The sequence below is a fragment of the Euphorbia lathyris genome, chromosome 4, assembly GCF_963576675.1.
Source record: "Euphorbia lathyris chromosome 4, ddEupLath1.1, whole genome shotgun sequence".
NCBI classification, from domain to species: Eukaryota; Viridiplantae; Streptophyta; class Magnoliopsida; order Malpighiales; family Euphorbiaceae; genus Euphorbia; species Euphorbia lathyris.
This window is the reverse complement of record NC_088913.1, coordinates 22,822,929-22,839,748: the sequence shown is the minus strand read 5'-3', so window position 1 is coordinate 22,839,748 and position 16,820 is coordinate 22,822,929. Positions and strand designations below refer to the sequence as shown.

The following is a 16,820-nucleotide window of genomic DNA, read 5'->3' as shown; positions in this document are numbered from 1 at the left end:
TTCAAAAGTTTTTAAAATATATATATTAAATAGAAACCAGAAACTCTATTTTTTATTATTAAAAAAAATTAAAATTAGAAACCAGAAGACAAACTTCCGGTTTCTTTACAATTTGAAACCGGAAGTTTGTCTTCCGGTTTCGAGCCCGGTTAAACAAGCTCCACAGTGGACAAAATGTTTAATCAGGCTCCCAATAGGGATAAATTCTCATTTAGAACCCCATTTTGGGGCAAAATCCCAATGCACAAAAGGTAACATTCTTTTTGCATTTTCATGCTACATACGTTTCAGTATCATTTTTTTTCATTTATCTTCACTGACAGCATCAGAGTGGAGTCACCAAATAAACGAAATCATGAGCTAAACAATCTCTTAATCCCTACAAGCCACAAAGATCCAGAACTCTTGTAGATGCAAATGACAATCCAATCAGTATTTTGCAAATTACTCTTGAATTTGATTGATCAACGTATACTCAAAGCAAAAATGCAACTGTAAGAGAAGAACTCAAAGAGGTAATTGTGACTTCTCAAATCCATTAAATAGTGGTGATTGTGACTAACTGCTCCAAAATAGGGATAAATTCTCATTTAGAACCCCATTTTGGGGCAAAATCCCAATGCACAAAAGGTAACATTCTTTTTGCATTTTCATGCTACATACGTTTCAGTATCATTTTTTTTTCATTTTCATGAGCTAAACAATCTCTTAATCCCTACAAGCCACAAAGATCCAGAACTCTTGTGGATGCAAATGACAATCCAATCAGTCTTTTGCAAATTACTCTTGAATTTGATTGATCAACGTATACTCAAAGCAAAAATGCAACTGTAAGAGAAGAACTCAAAGAGGTAATTGTGACTTCTCAAATCCATTAAATAGTGGTGATTGTGACTAACTGCTCCAAAATATTTTTGCTAGATATATGTTTCGAAGAATGGTTAGAAATGGATGAGGTGTCATCGTTGGATTATGTACAACGCTTCAACAATTAGAGTTGCGCTAGGGGAGTTTGTAGCTAGGAAAGCTTATGTGGCAATCTTATCTACAACAACCATTTAGAGTTGCTCTAAACTATGGCCTCGTGCAGTAGTATCCAAGTTGTAAAAAAGAATTCCAAGTACAGGAGCAATTCTTTATTTCTAAACTTTGGTTTTACATCCAAGCAAGCAAATCCTCAAGCACATTAAACAAATCTCAACAGAGCATCATGCCATATGATATTTTTGGTAACCCAGATACTGTAACATGTTTTACATACAACTCAAGTTTTCAATGAACATAACTACTATATTACTTTCATAAGGAAGAATTAGCAGGAGCAAACTTGAGTGATACACTATTAACACAATGCCGTTCATCCGTGGGAGTCCGGAATCCTTCGCCTTTAAAAACATGCCCGAGATGCCCTCCACAAGCTGCACATGTAATTTCAATCCTCATGCCATCTGAGTCCGTCTGATAACATCACAGCATCATACATTCATTCAGATAAATTTAACCTTCAACATAAGTTGCTACTTGCTACAACTTACAAGTTTCAACAACAGACAGAGGAGGCGAAAAGAAAAAGAAGGGTAGGAAAGATGCTCACAGTGCGATTGATTGCTCCAGGAAGACCCTCGAAGAATGCTGGCCAGCCACAACCGGAATTAAATTTGGTCGTGGATTTATATAGAGGAGTCCCACACCCTGCACAGCTGTACACACCCTCTTCGTAGAACTTGTTATATTCCCCTGTGCCTGGATACCTGCACAACACCAAACAATGTGAACTTGTTATATTCCTCTTCATAGTCAGTTTAATAAGAGTATGTAGAACTCAGTACGAGGCTCAATCAAGGGCCATTGAGCATGTTGTGATCAAATCCAGAAACACGGGTTTCAAATTAGTTTGACGAAATGCAAGCAATACCTTGAGCTGTACATCTATTATATAGCAACTAAACAATTCACAATCTCAACAAAAGACACTTGAAATTTTCCACAGCCTGACTTCCAATTCAAGTATTGAGCATAGCATATGAGAATCCTATGTAAGATGAAAATTTGCAATTAATTTGATGTGTTTAACTATGTTCTAATGTATTCTTTCTGACCTATAACATATATTACCAATAATTGGTTCACATTGCTACTGCTGTCAATTTCTAACACCACGACACAATTTACAGAGACAATCGACTTAGACACGATCAATTTGACACAATTATCAGTTTTGTGTCATTATAGTATCATATAAAATCTCAATGTGAAATATATAGATCACCTAACATGATTATTCATTTTGACTCCCGTAATTGCTAAATATCATGTACAGAAGACTAATGCATGCCTTTGCCAATATAAATTGAAATATAACAATTCAACATAAATATGCCAAGCAACAACTTTGCATTTGATTATATGAACTTGATAATGACAAAACCCCAACTTCTTCCTCTTATATCGATCAGGCTTTCCTGGATTCAAATATAATTATTCTGAACCATGTCTAAGCTTTTCCATAGTACTATTGGATACTGAAATATGAAGCATTTGACCTTGACCACAGCATCAGCTATTAAAATAAATTTTTTGAACAATCTTGCTTTCGATGCGAGAATTTCATTGATTATACTGCCTAATAGCTAACAATATCCATGGAAATGAATAGATGTATCAAGCAATGACAATGTCAACATTCATAAGAAACTCAATCGAAAGAAACTATCTCTAATGCATTCCAAACAATAGAATTCAAATGAATACAACGTAAAGAAATATATTTACAAATTAACATTTCAAATCTTGAAACCTAGAAAACCCAAAATCAAGCCAATTGAAAACGAAAATAGAATTCAGTAATTCTTACTCGGTGCCTTTCTGCCTCAAAATCCGAAACTGCTCGGGGGACAAAATCGCGCGCCACTCTTCGTCAGACTTCTGGACGGGCCCATTAGCGGCCATCGCAGTGAACCCACCGCGAAAGTGACGCTTGTTCCGGTAGAAGGAAGCACCGAAGCCGGAAAGCGAAACAGTGGTAGATAGGGATTTTGGCAATGAAGATTTGAGATGAGTTTTTGTAAAGGAGGTAGGAACAGAGTGGAGAGGAGAGAGGAGGAGCTTGGAGAAGATGGTGGGTTTGGGTGTGGTGGTGAAGAGAATAGTCTTGGTGGAGGAAAGGGGTGAGGTTTTGAGGATATTGTTGAAGCCCGTCATGGAGAAAGAGTGACAAGGAGTGGACAATTGTAATTCTTTAATCTTTTTAATTAGATTTTAGACCCATTCTTTTATTTATTTTTATTTTTTTAAAGAAATTTATTAGATTTTATTTCGAAAATTGAAAAAAAAAATGAGAGACATAATATGATATACCTCTTCACAAATCGAACACAACAATTATAAATTTCCTTTATAAACGATTTACAATCAGAAACAATAAGCTTAATATAGAATTCTCATTCTCTTAATAGTTGATAGTAATGACTAAAAGTTGAGAATCTGAATACGAATGCCTGAATATGAATGACATTTTAAAATGTATCTTCAAACAGCTCATAGCTTCCTGAATAAGAATGCTTTCAGCGATAAGCACATCAGACGTAAAAGGCAGACTACCATTTCAAACGTGAATAAAATCAATAGAGTCTTTTAACACAAAGCCATAAATAACTCGTTGAGATACAAGATCTCCAAGCATACAAACTGTTTGGAGATTATCCATTCACTGGCAGTTCCAACTTATAACACTTATGGCGTTTGGCGGGCTCAGGAACCAGAACCCGCCAATATCCCGTTATTTCGAACTGTCGTTCTTTGAATTATCCACTTGTCCATCACAATTTATTGGGCTGTTCCTACCAGTTCCAAACTCATCCAATGCCTGGCCCAACCCTTTATCTTTACATCTTGTTTTGTGTCATTTATTACTAGCCTCTTCTCAACTACATTTAAGATTCCAATATTTGAATTAATTCGGCTAAAATCCTAATTTTTTTTCCATCTCTGAAAGGACATACTTTCCTTTCAGACCTCCCCCTTCAATGGTAGGAAATAAAAGAACGTAGGCACCGCGGGAAAAAAAAATTCATAAGATCCGTTAATCATTATTTTATAACAAAGAGATTAAAAGTGTGTACATTTAATTGATGAACAATCTACCATTACAAACAAAGTGCCCACGTAGATTTATCAATCTTCTCAACGAACCTTAATCAACCCAAGTCATGAATGTTCTTGATCAACCTTTATTAGCAATCACGAGTAGATTGCCTCTAATATAATCCACATGAACTAAGAAGTGAATGAACGAAACTAGAGTAATTTTATGTGTTTAGTTGACGAGTAATTTACCAGAGGTAAACCTTGTTCATCGTATTAGAATATGAATTCGTTTGAGAATTTGTTGGAACATGAAATTTTCATATTGCATCTTTGAAAGGTGTTGCTACTTGATGAGCCAACGAGTGCATTAGATCCGTTGTCGACACAAAACATAGAGGATGTTATTGTGAAATTGAAGAAGAATCGGGGAATGACAATTATGATTGTCTCTCATAGTATCAAACATATCCAGAGAATTGCCTCCTTATAAATGGACAAGTTGTTGAAGTTGTAAAACTTGATCAACTTTCAGAGGAAAAACATCATATGACACAAAGGTTTCTTCAACTTAGCTTTTGAAAACTTGTTTGTTTTGTTTTGTGTTTTCGGATATAGCTCTGCGAGATATCAGACATATGATCGAATTGCGGTACTGATATAACATTTTGAAATTCTGAATCTATTTTGCTTCAATTGCATTAATCTTGTTGTGAATACTTGGAACTTGCTTTCAGACTGTTTTAATGTATATGTTGGATTATGTAATGAACATATATAATTCAGTAAAATGAGCTTTGAATTATGTGGAAACTATAAAAAAACAACAAAAAATTATTCTTTTTCTTGCATCCTAATCCACATGCCATGGCGAATGATATGTATGTTTCTCTTAATATAGTCTATGTCAACCTTGTATTTTGCCTTTTATTCCAACTTGGGAGAAGGAAATCTTCTTTTACTAGACAAACTTTTTTTGTGTATAACCAATATCATCATAAACAGAAACAAACCCTTTCTCCATTGGCCTAGAATATGCCACCTTAAACAATTTCAAATAGGGACATTAGAGCGTAGCAAAGCTAATGTCTGAGGAATGACAAAAATATGTTCAATAGGAATAGGTCATATCTTCCTTCATTTTCAAACACAAACCGAATAAAATGGAATAAGTCACATCACAAGACCCAAACTAATGTATTTGAAAATAATTTGCATTAACCTTGATTTCACATGTAATGTTGCTAAAATCGTTTACCTAAAATTTGAGAAAGGCGAATCTACATTGTTTTGACATGAGTCAAATTCGTCTCATTGAACCGTTGATCCCCCTAATTATATAAAAGAGGTTAAATCTCTTTCGGGGTTTCAAAGATTTTTTTGGGTTGAATATGAACCATGGCAAAGTCTGTCCATTAAACTTTTTTACAAATTTAAAATCCACTATCTTAGAAATTGACATATGAAACTTTGGGTTTGTTCAACAAACCATTGGTCCTCGCATTACCTCGTTCTTATAATGTGATTTATACTATTTTGATCAACTTGGTTTAAGATTTTTTTTTTGTAAGATTTGTACTAGACCTAGAAACATAATATTGGCCTTACTTAGATGAATTGTACTAAATTAGAATATTCTTCCCCTTTCTTATAGAAAAATGTTAGATAATTTTTGGAAATGACACAAACCACAACAAGGAACCCAAAAAGTCATACATACATCACACCAAAAACTCTTAACGAGTCATGAATAATTATTAAAGCTATTTTGTGTGGGTTGCGATCGGAACATAAGGACCTTGTAACAAACGTCAAACTACCCATATCAAATGGAGTGAGATAGTTTGGAATTTCTTACAAGGGGGAATTCATAGTAGAGGTTCTCTTTTAACTGTCGAGTGGAATGTTAAAGTACTTATTAACAATTCCCCAAAGCCTGCATTTTATGCTCTTGTTATGCATACAATAGTTTAAGTAATACTTCCAAAATGTAATCAGAATCAATTTCTATGTTCCAACAAAGTCACCATTGTTGGTTCAATGCCTGATTGACAAGCAACATGGAGAACCATTGATGACACATTTGTTTTGGGCTCGAGGCCCAATTGAGATCACGATGTATTTCGATAGGGCCGACACCGGAGAATAAGAGTCACCATCCAAACAAGGTTTGGGAAATATTACTGAGATTCCTTGCGGGAGACAAGTGAGTTCGGAAAATCTGGTACACTTTGGGGAAGGTTGATATCCTCCCAGGAGAAAATATTAGGCACACAAAAACGTCTGGTGAACCCACCGGCCTCCTACTTAACATTCCGAGTCTTACCAGACTAATCACACCATTCCTTTATGTTTGAAATTCTTTAAGAAAGCTTGTTTTGTTAAGGCATCTCATAGTTTTGCAAGGCAGTCAGTTCCAAGTCCATTCATAGAAAGTGGCCCTGTTCACCTTCCCTTGGAAAAAGGATTCCTAAATGGATGATACATGTTAACTTTTATTGACCTTGGATAGTGTTCATAATGACCTTATAGTTCGGTCAGCTTTGGGAACCAAAGGGCCAAGTCCCTCAGCTAAATGGATTTGGAGGGGCCTTATATTAGCTTAGTCTTTAACATTATAAAAGTTGAGGGGTTTAATCTTAAAAATGTTACAAACATGGGCTCAAGTTTTATAATTCTAACAGTTCAAATATTTAAATATAAGTTTAGCTAAAAATAAATGTTTAAAAAATTGATGTGTTAAAGAAAAAATATAATATGTATAGTAAAAAAAAGGTGTCATTGTGTGTGTCATGATGTTTTGCCAATAAAAAACCATAAGGATAATATTTCTAAAACTTCAAATAGCCTATCGTCAAACAGGAAAGTGAAATAGTTTATACAAAGATTTTGTCAATAATTAAATGCGAATACTATTCGTTGCTAATATTCAAAAACTAATCAAAAGACACAATTTTTGGAGTGATGTGAGACTATAAATATCTTTTATTGACTGTTGACTATGACTATAAATTATTTAGATAATTTAAAAAACCACCATTATGTCCGTTACTATGACCATGTTGACTGTTTCCTAGCCCAACAGATATTTGGAATGAAGTGAGACTATAAATATCTCTTGTTAGTCTTAGTTTTTTCACCATTTTACGAGTTTTGTCTTCTCTCTCTATTTTTCTATTCTCTCTCGAATTATGTCTTCCTCCAAATTTGAGTTTTTAAATGGCTTTGGCCAAGAAGATGAATTCTATGTAAATGAGTTGTATGAAAATATTGACGCACCGAAGTTTGTGAATCTCAACGCATCAGATCTCTACCAACCTGGAAATAATCAATCTTGGTTCTGTTTGAGACTTGGTAAGTTTTTCTCTCTGGAAACATTCAAAATGATGTTTGGTTTGGTCTTTTGACAACCAAACCAAACATCATTTTGAATGTTTCAAGAAAGAAAAACTCATCAAGTCTCAAACAGAACCAAGATCGATCATCTCCGGGTTGGTAGAGAACTAGTGTGTTAAGGTTCACAAACTTTGGTGCGTCAATATTTTCATATAACGCATCTACATTATTGAAGAATAAAAACTCAGATTCGGAGGAAGATATAATTCGAAAGAGAAGACAAAACTCACAGAATGGTGAAAAAACAAAACCAAAAAGAGATATTTATAGTCTCACTTCACTCCAAATATATGTTGGGTTGAGAAACAGTCAACATCGTCATAGAAACATACATAAGGATAGTTTTGTAAATTATCTAAATAATTTATAGTCATAGTCAAAAGTTAACAAAAGATATTTATAATTTTACTTCATTTTAAAAATTATCTCATTTGATTAGTGTTCGAATATGTGGATGAATTGTGTTCGCACTTAATTATTGACAAAATCTTTGTATAATTGATTGATACCTTTTTCGGACTAACTTGACTATTTGATTTTTTTTCCGATAGACTATATTTGATCTTTTAGAAATATTATACTTATAATTTTTTATTAGCAAAAACATATGACAAAATATTTTTTTTTACGATAGACTATTTTTTACAACGTTAATTTAACTTATTTTTATATTAATCCCACTGTTTCAAGATTCTCCATGTTATTATTTTCATTTCTTGTAAGTTTACTCAAATATAATTTCTTCAGTTTAATTCTAATCAATTCAATTTCTTTTGACATATTGTTATTTCAATTAATCTTGTTCCTTAAAATCAATTGTCAAATTGAATCTTTTATGTCCTTTCAATTTTTACAGTCAATTTAGTCTAAAAAAATCAAATTGAATATTTTTTTTAACAAAATATTTAGCACGCACGCATTATAAAATGAAAAAGCCAAACATATACATTTTTTTACCTAGATTTGATTTTTTTAGTATTTTTCAAAATAATTTTTTATTTAAAATTATATTCATTAAGAATTTAATTAATTAAATTTTAGTGTGTTTATAATTATAATTTAATTATAATATAAATACATTAACTAAATAGATTATACAGAGAAATTAATTCCCTTAAATGGATCAATCCAGATCCTGATGATATAATATAATGTGAATTGAATCTTTAAATAAAATAGGTAAGTATCAAATCGGATTAGATCTAAATGATTAAAATATTTTAGAAAAAAAAAAATTTGGTCTCTAATGTAATTTGGGAAATAAATTTTAATAATCCATATGCTAATATTAACTGAAAAACAAAAATTATTAATTTTGACAATGCCCTATCTGGTCAGCAAAGGCGTGTGGAAAAAGCACGATTCAAATTATATAAAATACAAATATTTTGAGAGAATAGAATGTGTAAACCGAATACTAGTGGGTTTTGGTTACCAAATCATAAATATTATATATATTTGAGTAGGTCAAATATTTCGCACCAAACCCATCTCCGAGTCTCCTCCTCCTCCTCCATCTATTCCGATCTACCTCGCGTCGATAATATAGGATTTCCGATTTGTCTACTCCCTTTTCTTCGCTGTTACTGCGTCCTTTCGACGCCGTCTTTTCTTCTATTTTCATTTCAATGGCGGTGTCGACTGCTTCCGATTTCTCCGGCTTACTTGCTAGGCGAAGACAATTGTCTGCTTCTTCGTCGTCGTCGTCTTCTTATTGCAATGGATCGGAGATGTTTTTGAAGCTGTTGAAGGACCAGAGCATGGGGAGTTCTAAGTCGGTTCACAATCGAACTGTTTCGTTGAGATGTGAGGCGGTTTCTAAGGATTCGGTTTGTCCTATTGATATGTTTGATTCCAAGAAGTCTAATCTTATCGCTCTCGAGCAACTCAAGGCATCTGCGTTTGATAGTGAGTATTTTCTTTCTCTTTTATACGATGAAAAATAGATGAGGAAAATAAATCGAATTGATAGTTTGATTAGCCCCGATCTTTTTATGCATTGAGTTGCTTTGTCCCTACTAAACTTTTTTTTGAATTCGATAGTTGTCCAATGATTAATTATTTGCTAATGTAATGCTTTTTATCCTTGACATATACTGATATCTCTTTATTGGTTGTTTTAATTGATAGTATCATTTTTTTTTTCTAATCGGATTTTAGAAAGAGCTCTGCAGTTTTACATCATCCTATGAGAATTTTGGAAATTTATTCTATTGTATATGCGAATTAGTACTGGTTCATATGATGTGAATGTATTGCACATCTAGTTTCCACTTCATAAATGTGAAGGCTTCTGGGGTTTTTAAATTCAAAACTTGTTATGGCTTTGTATAATTGGTTGATCTTTGACGTGAAAATTCCTCTTTCTAGAATTTATTTGAATAGTAAGTTGGTGTACTTTCAATGACTAAAGTAGGGAATATATGTTTTGATACTAGCACATGATTGAATCAAAACTTAAAGTTTGTTTATTCATTTCCTATGTTATTATATGGCTGTAATTTACAAGGACTAATCAAGTCATTGCCATGTTTTTCAGGATATACGAAGGAGAAGAGCTGCATTGCTGTCATAGGGCTGAATATACACACTGCTCCAGTTGCAGTAAGGGAGAAACTTGCGATTCCAGAACAGCAGTGTGCTCAAGCCATTTCTGAGCTTTGTGATTTGAATCATATAGAAGAAGCTGCTGTTCTTAGCACATGCAATCGAATAGAAATATATGTTGTGGCTTTGTCTCAACATCGTGGGGTTAGAGAAGTGACCGAATGGATGTCAAAGGTACTTTCTTCTTCACCTATTACATTGATTTTTATCATTGTATTTCTTTAAATCAAATATAGCATGAAAAAGAGAGGAAAGGAAACTATTTTGTTTGTTATCCAATTAAAATTAATGTCTGTATGACCTGCCTATGGATTGCATCTATTTTATTAAAACTTCTGTTTGATGGGATACACATTTAGGAGGTATTAAAGACTATTTTGATGTAGGTGCCTTCTATGGTTACTTTGTTTTTGACAAAGTAAAAGCTTACTTTGTTTTTTTCACCATTGGATGATTGTGGACTTTAATAAAGTAAGTTCATCCAATGGTGGTAAAAACAAAGTAATGCTTACTTTGTCAAAAACAAAGTAAGTATAGCCTAACCCTTTTGATGTATTACTGGAATGATAGTTATTACAAATGTAGTTATACTGACCAAAATGCAAATTTTCTTTTCCAGATCAGCGGGATTCCTTTCTCAGAGCTTTGCCAACACCGATTTTTATTCTATAACAAGGATGCCACGAGACACCTATTTGAAGTAGCTTCTGGTCTTGACTCTGCTGTTCTAGGAGAGGGTCAAATCCTCGCCCAAGTGAAACAAGTTAAAAAACTTGGACAAGGACAAGCTGGCTTTGGCCGAAAAATCAGTGGCCTGTTTGAACATGCAATCATTACTGGGAAGCGGGTTAGAACTGAAACCAACATTGCATCAGGGTCGGTTTCAGTCAGTTCAGTAGCTGTAGAGCTTGGCCAAGTGAAGCTTCCAGAATGTTCGTATGATGGTGCAAGGATTTTGGTAATTGGAGCAGGCAAGATGGGTAAACTAGTGATCAAACACTTGGCTGCAAAAGGGTGCACCAAAATGGTAGTTGTGAATAGAACAGAGGAGAGAGTTTCTGCCCTTCGTAAAGAGCTCAAGAATGTTGAAGTTATCTACAAACCCCTTTCAGAAATGATGGCATGCGCTAGCGAAGCGGATATGGTTTTCACCTGCACAGCATCCGAAGCTCCTTTGTTCTTGAAAGACCATGTAGAGAGACTCCTTCCTGTGAATCCAAAACTTGGACAGAGGGTTTTCATTGACATTTCTGTTCCTAGGAATGTAGAACCATGTGTTTCAGATCTGCAGACAGCAGAAGTCTACAACGTCGATGACCTCAAGGAAGTTGTGGAAGCTAACAAAGAAGATCGGCAGAGGAAAGCTATGGAAGCACAATCAGTAATCTCTGATGAATTAAGTAAATTTGAAGCTTGGAAAGATTCCCTTGAGACAGTTCCAACCATCAAGAAGTTGCGTTCTTATATGGAAAGGATTAGAGCTTCTGAAGTCGAAAAATGTTTGTCAAAGATGGGTGACGTCACAGATAAACAGAAGAAAGCCATCCATGATCTTAGCATGGGTATGTTGAAGAAGTTTCTGCAAGGTCCAATGCAGCACCTAAGAATCGATGCAAATGACTGCCGTAAACCAGAAGAGGTAATTGAGAATATGCACGCCGTCAACAGAATGTTCGACCTCGAAAAGGAGATTCTTCTGGATACAGTTCGAACGAAGGTAGAACGAAGCCAGAAGTAAGCTTGGAATTTGCCGACATCATGCTAACCAAAGTAGTACAGAAGACCTTCATCACCATTTTATGGTGCAATACACATTTTTGACAAGTTGTGGATACGCCTGAAGCCTGAGTTGCTGTGTTCAGTAGTTTTGTACACCATCTAGAGCAGAAGATATTTTTTCCGAGAACCATTGTTCAGTCTTAATCATTGAGGAAAACAAGCATTGGAGTTAATTTTTCTAACATCACTTGATTTGCATTGTAGTTGGCCCCTGGATTACTATTTTGATTAATTTGGTTCATTGAATTAATAACATATATGAGCATCAATTTATATATGAATCGCTTTGTATCTTATTATATATGCCTTTGATTATAAGATTGGAGTTAAATAGATGTTTGTTTAGTTGTTTTCTGATCAGGAGATGAAGTTTTAAAAATGGTGTTTTTTTGAAAATAAAAAAGGTGGTTTCGCGATGTTTTTCTGAACAATTTTAATTTTTAAATATTTTCAATTTGATGATGTTAACGGTCATTTTGAGACATTAAGTAATCACGGTGTAACAAAGTGTCAAGTTTAATGATTTTTATGTTCAAGAGATCCAAATTTTCTTTCCAATTATAAATTTAGAGATAAGATACTAAAACAAGTCTATGGTTTATGGGAAGTACAAATTTAATCTCCACGTACAAAATAGCATCAATATAAGTTTAATGTTTACAAAATAGTACATCTCGATAGCAAAATGTGACATGTCATTGATGTCATTCATATTACTTCGTTAAGTTCTGATTTTTCTCTCCACGTACAAACTTAATGGAATAATATGAATGATGTGTCACGTTACGTTATCAAGACCTAAATTAATATTTTTTTTTAAAATGTTAAATCTATATTGATGTTATTTTATACGCAGAGCATAAATTGATACTGCTAAAAAAAAAACCCAGGAGCTTTGGTACTTTATCCCATAAATTTACAAAACAAGGCGTGTGGGATACAAACGGCAATGAAGTAATAAATTAAGGGCAATAAAGTCAACGAAAGAGAAAATAAACTCACACGTGCGTCCCAGTCCATCCAGGATTTCTCGATTCGTACGCTTATTGCCAGTCTCTCCCCCTCTCTCTGCCCTTCTCCGAGCTTCACTAACCGTTTCTCTGGTAATTCAATCTCTGATCCACTCCTTCAATTTTCAATTTTCATCCTTCATTGAATTGTTTTTTGTATTGAATTTCCAGTATCATATTCAATTTCGGTAATTCACTTATCTTTTAACTCGATTTTACCGTGCAATTTTTCATTCAAAGATCCAGCGAGAGAGAGTAGTATGTATCTGAATTTTGCGTTCTAAGTTCGACATAGTGTATTAAATTTGGGGATTTAATTCTGTTCGGAGAGTTAGTTTATTTGATTTTTGTTTTTTGTTTTTATTTTGTTCTGCGATCAAAATGTTTGGCATTTGTCGTTAATTTTCTTAGCTTGGATACTAAAAAATGGAGGAAACTAAAAGAATGCGATTTGCTTATTTATTATAAAAATTATAGGTTTTCCTGGGCTATCTAATAGATTATTTTTGGTGTTAATGCATATTTACACCCTTAAACTTAAACTTATAGATATGTTATTTTAAAATTTCAGGATGCCAATAGGCAAAACATATCAAGTTTAAGGGTGTAAAAATGCATTAAACCTTGTTTTTGGGATAAGGTTGCATGTGAATGATGTGATCAGTCATGAAATTTCCATTTTTTGTTTCTAGGAATTGCTTATCCATAGGTATGAATGTGTCAGTGTCTGTTTAATCTAATGAAGTTTTGGTTTTCTGTGATTTTAATAAATTGTTTGCGATGTTGCACGTAAAATGATACAGTAACCGGAAAACATTGTTTCTAAAAAAAATATAGCTAGGAAACGGACACGAAACACGGAAACATAGTTGTTTGAGGATGCGAGCTGTGATAGGGATCTCATGTGTGAGTCTATGCATGCTTGCTTTGCACAAGTGGTGGATTTTGGTGTGCTGTAGCTTCGGCATTTCTTACTAATCGATGATGGCACAAATTGAGCATGTAGTGCAAATTAATTAGTTTAGTGACATATGTATTATCTTCGTTGCAGAAATTGCTTTTATCACCAAAGGTATTTCTCATTGTTTCACTAGTTGTTCAGGGCAGGGTTTGACTTACTTATTTTCCCACTAATTTAAGTCGCGCGCCCATCTTTGATTATCCGTATGAGACATATATGCAATGTGTTCAGAATAAATTAAAAGCCTTAAATAGTAAAGCAGCTTGCTAATAATATCTAAAAAATGCATGCACTTTTTCTCATTATATGTCTTTGAGGTGATTGTACTCACTACACTGCAGAGGATACTGAGCATCTGTATGACTAAGCCAGGAAACTGGAAAGAAATAAGTTGTTCACTGATTTACTGTATTCCTTGAGAAAGCTTTATTTTTTAATATATATGATCAAGACCGAAAAGCTTGTTTGCGCAAACTTGAGCATTGATATATCTGTCCATGTCTTTATAATTTTCTGCAAGCCTTACCAATCATCTAATCATGCTCAGTATCATAGTCCTCCTGAAAACCCTTTTTGTGAAGCCAATTTATATAATTAAAACTAGATTTAAGAATGTTTGAGGTTGGTTCGGACAAAACCTTTTGTACTCTTTTATTCTCTAACTCTTTGTGAGTAATGCTACTACATCATATTTTATGCAGCTTCCACTCATTTAATTTATTTCCGTTTATCTAATCCCTCTTGAACTTTATAATTTTTTTTATTCTCAGTGTATGGATTTCATAGGTACTCATAATTCCTTTTTGAAATAGACTAGAAATCTTGTAAAGATCAGGAAAACATTAAGGTATGTAATAAATATGATAACAGTCTTAATTTCACTGATAACAGTCAAAAGTTGATCTCTTTTCATCTATGTTGCACGGAAAGTCTTCAGTAGCGGTTTCACGTTTCGTGTCCGTTTCCACTACCGTTTCCTAGCTAAATTTTTGTAGAAATAACGTTTCTGGGTTTCCCTTTCCGTTTCAATTTCCGGTTCCAGTTCCAGTTCCTTGCAACATAGCTTTTCATTTAACATTCTAATGTTACAATCAGAGAACGTCTAACCTTTACAGCATTAAAATAGCATGCGACTAGAATTCACTCTCTGTGTGTGTTTGTGTTGTGTGTATCATTGTGTGTTGCAAGCAGAAATATTCTGTTGTATCACTTTAAGTACTTATTTAGGAATAACATTTTTTAATAGACAATCAATGGCTGCAGAGCATCCTTTACATGCTGTGCAGCTTCTATAATTTGAAAAACACTACGGACTGGTCAGTTATACACTTTTGCAGTTCATTATTTTTATCCATATGTGGTTTCTAATAATTTGACAAGCACGTTCATGGTTTTCCTGTTATTCACTTTCAGGTGCAATTTTAGAATTGCTATTGCTAAGGTCGTTGATTTGCGATTAGGTTGCTTCTATTTTTCTGCAGGAATGGAGCTAAGTACTGTAAAAGATTCATTTGAGCATGTGGCAAAGAAGCAAAAACTATCATCATCCAGATCCCAAGAAGTAACTGAGCAGGTCAGTCATGAAATTGAACAAGCATTAGCAAAAATCCAGTCAATTGAAGACTCAACATCTCCGGTTGACCAGAAATCCATACTGACAGAGCTACGGCTGAAGCTGAATGCGGTCTGTCCGCAAAAACAGTTAGAAGGTTCACAAAAGGAACTGAACGTTGATCTTAGCAGATACATAAAACTCCTTGAGAAAACTTTTAATCCCGACATATCCAAGACATGCATAAATATTGACTTTGACTGCCATACAGTGAATCAGATAATAGCAGTCCATTTTTACCGGCAAGGCCTCTTTGATCTTGGAGATTGCCTTATAAATGAGGCTAGTGAATCAGAAACAGCAGCTTTAAGATCTCAATTCTTGGAATTGCATCAAATACTTGATGCTATTAAGGTTAAAAACGTCGAGCCTGCACTCAGATGGGTGTCTGCCAACCGTGAAAAACTCGAGCAGAATGGTTCAAATTTGGAGCTGAAAATTCATCAGCAGCAGTTTGTGGAGATTCTGAAGGGAGGAAGTCGAGCAGATGCCCTCAGTTACGCCAAAACTTATCTTTCTCCTTTAGCTCCACTTCGTATGAAAGAGATCCAAAAGCTCACTGTAAGCATATGTTGGATCAGGAAGCTCGAAAGCTGTCCTCATTCTGAGTTGTTGGATCCAGCCAACTGGGCGAAGCTGGCCGAGGAGCTGACTCGGGATTTCTGCAACCTCTTAGGACAGTCCTATGGGAACCCATTGGTATTAGCAATAACAGCTGGAATTGAAGGACTACCGACCCTTCTGAAGCTGGCGGAGGTGATGGCGATCAAGAAGCAGGAATGGAAGGCAATGAAACAGTTACCTGTGCCGGTGGAATTGAGAAAAGAATATCAGTTCCATTCAATTTTTGTTTGCCCTGTAAGCAGAGAGCACGGTAGTGAAGATAATCCACCAATGTTGATGCCTTGTATGCATGTTCTATGCAAGCAATCAATCAGCAAGATGTCGAAAGGCAGTTCCCGGTCATTTAAATGCCCGTCTTGTCCTGCGGAGACTTCAGTTGCACAATGCAAGCAGCTGTTTTTCTGATGCTTTACTGATGGTAATTAATTATACAAACATGAGTTTCTTTCTGTGGATCATTGTATATAGACATTCTTTTTGGATGTCTCTTGATTTTGGGATCATTCAGGTGAATAAATACTAAATATAGGCTTTCTTTATACTGACATACATTACACTACATGTTAAATTAGCCTTAGATGCTTCAAAGCTGATATTAGGAATTATCAAAGGGAAGAAAGAATGTCATTTCTTTGGAACAAATTCCATAAAAACAAAAAATAGAAAAATGATTTTCTTTTATTAGAATTCAATACGTTTATCAAATCATTTCATTTATTAAATATTTTTTAATATACAAGAATTTCAG

The 16,820-nt window shown here is 34.4% G+C and overlaps 3 protein-coding genes across 6 annotated transcripts; 2 read left to right on the top strand and 1 right to left on the bottom strand.

The window, feature by feature from the left end:
* Positions 1 to 1,114: 1,114 nt before the first annotated feature.
* LOC136225457 (peptide methionine sulfoxide reductase B5-like) lies at positions 1,115 to 3,233 on the bottom strand. Its single transcript, XM_066013462.1, has 3 exons — positions 2,855 to 3,233; positions 1,595 to 1,751; positions 1,115 to 1,458 (listed from the first exon to the last, which is right to left on the bottom strand). The coding sequence occupies exons 1-3, from the start codon at positions 3,199 to 3,201 to the stop codon at positions 1,300 to 1,302; spliced, it is 663 nt and encodes a 220-aa protein (XP_065869534.1). The 5' UTR covers positions 3,202 to 3,233; the 3' UTR covers positions 1,115 to 1,299.
* A 5,687-nt stretch (positions 3,234 to 8,920) lies between these two features.
* LOC136226536 (glutamyl-tRNA reductase 1, chloroplastic-like) lies at positions 8,921 to 12,142 on the top strand. The gene is made up of 3 exons (XM_066015080.1): positions 8,921 to 9,387; positions 10,019 to 10,260; positions 10,706 to 12,142. The coding sequence occupies exons 1-3, from the start codon at positions 9,108 to 9,110 to the stop codon at positions 11,822 to 11,824; spliced, it is 1,641 nt and encodes a 546-aa protein (XP_065871152.1). The 5' UTR covers positions 8,921 to 9,107; the 3' UTR covers positions 11,825 to 12,142.
* Positions 12,143 to 12,857: 715 nt separating this feature from the next.
* LOC136227476 (protein RMD5 homolog) lies at positions 12,858 to 16,611 on the top strand. Of its 4 annotated transcripts, none has more exons than XM_066016156.1 (2): positions 12,858 to 12,968; positions 15,318 to 16,611. In XM_066016156.1, the coding sequence occupies exon 2, from the start codon at positions 15,320 to 15,322 to the stop codon at positions 16,475 to 16,477; it is 1,158 nt and encodes a 385-aa protein (XP_065872228.1). In that variant the 5' UTR covers positions 12,858 to 12,968; positions 15,318 to 15,319; the 3' UTR covers positions 16,478 to 16,611. The 4 variants fall into 4 exon arrangements, with proteins under 4 accessions (XP_065872228.1, XP_065872231.1, XP_065872229.1 ...); XM_066016159.1 differs by having other exon boundaries at positions 12,883 to 12,968; positions 15,297 to 16,611; XM_066016157.1 differs by having other exon boundaries at positions 12,885 to 12,968; positions 15,250 to 16,611.
* Positions 16,612 to 16,820: the final 209 nt, after the last annotated feature.

Excerpts from the sequence above, each read along its gene's own strand:
- LOC136225457 (XM_066013462.1), bottom strand. The coding sequence starts at position 3,201 with ATGACGGGCTTCAACAATATCCTCAAAACCTCACCCCTTTCCTCCACC. Across the intron at positions 1,752-2,854 it reads TTGAGGCAGAAAGGCACCGA|GTATCCAGGCACAGGGGAAT; the intron begins GTAAGAATTACT and ends GGTGTTGTGCAG. Across the intron at positions 1,459-1,594 it reads CTGGAGCAATCAATCGCACT|ACGGACTCAGATGGCATGAG; the intron begins GTGAGCATCTTT and ends TGATGTTATCAG.
- LOC136226536 (XM_066015080.1), top strand. The coding sequence starts at position 9,108 with ATGGCGGTGTCGACTGCTTCCGATTTCTCCGGCTTACTTGCTAGGCGA. Across the intron at positions 9,388-10,018 it reads CAAGGCATCTGCGTTTGATA|GATATACGAAGGAGAAGAGC; the intron begins GTGAGTATTTTC and ends CATGTTTTTCAG. Across the intron at positions 10,261-10,705 it reads TGACCGAATGGATGTCAAAG|ATCAGCGGGATTCCTTTCTC; the intron begins GTACTTTCTTCT and ends TTTCTTTTCCAG.
- LOC136227476 (XM_066016156.1), top strand. The coding sequence starts at position 15,320 with ATGGAGCTAAGTACTGTAAAAGATTCATTTGAGCATGTGGCAAAGAAG.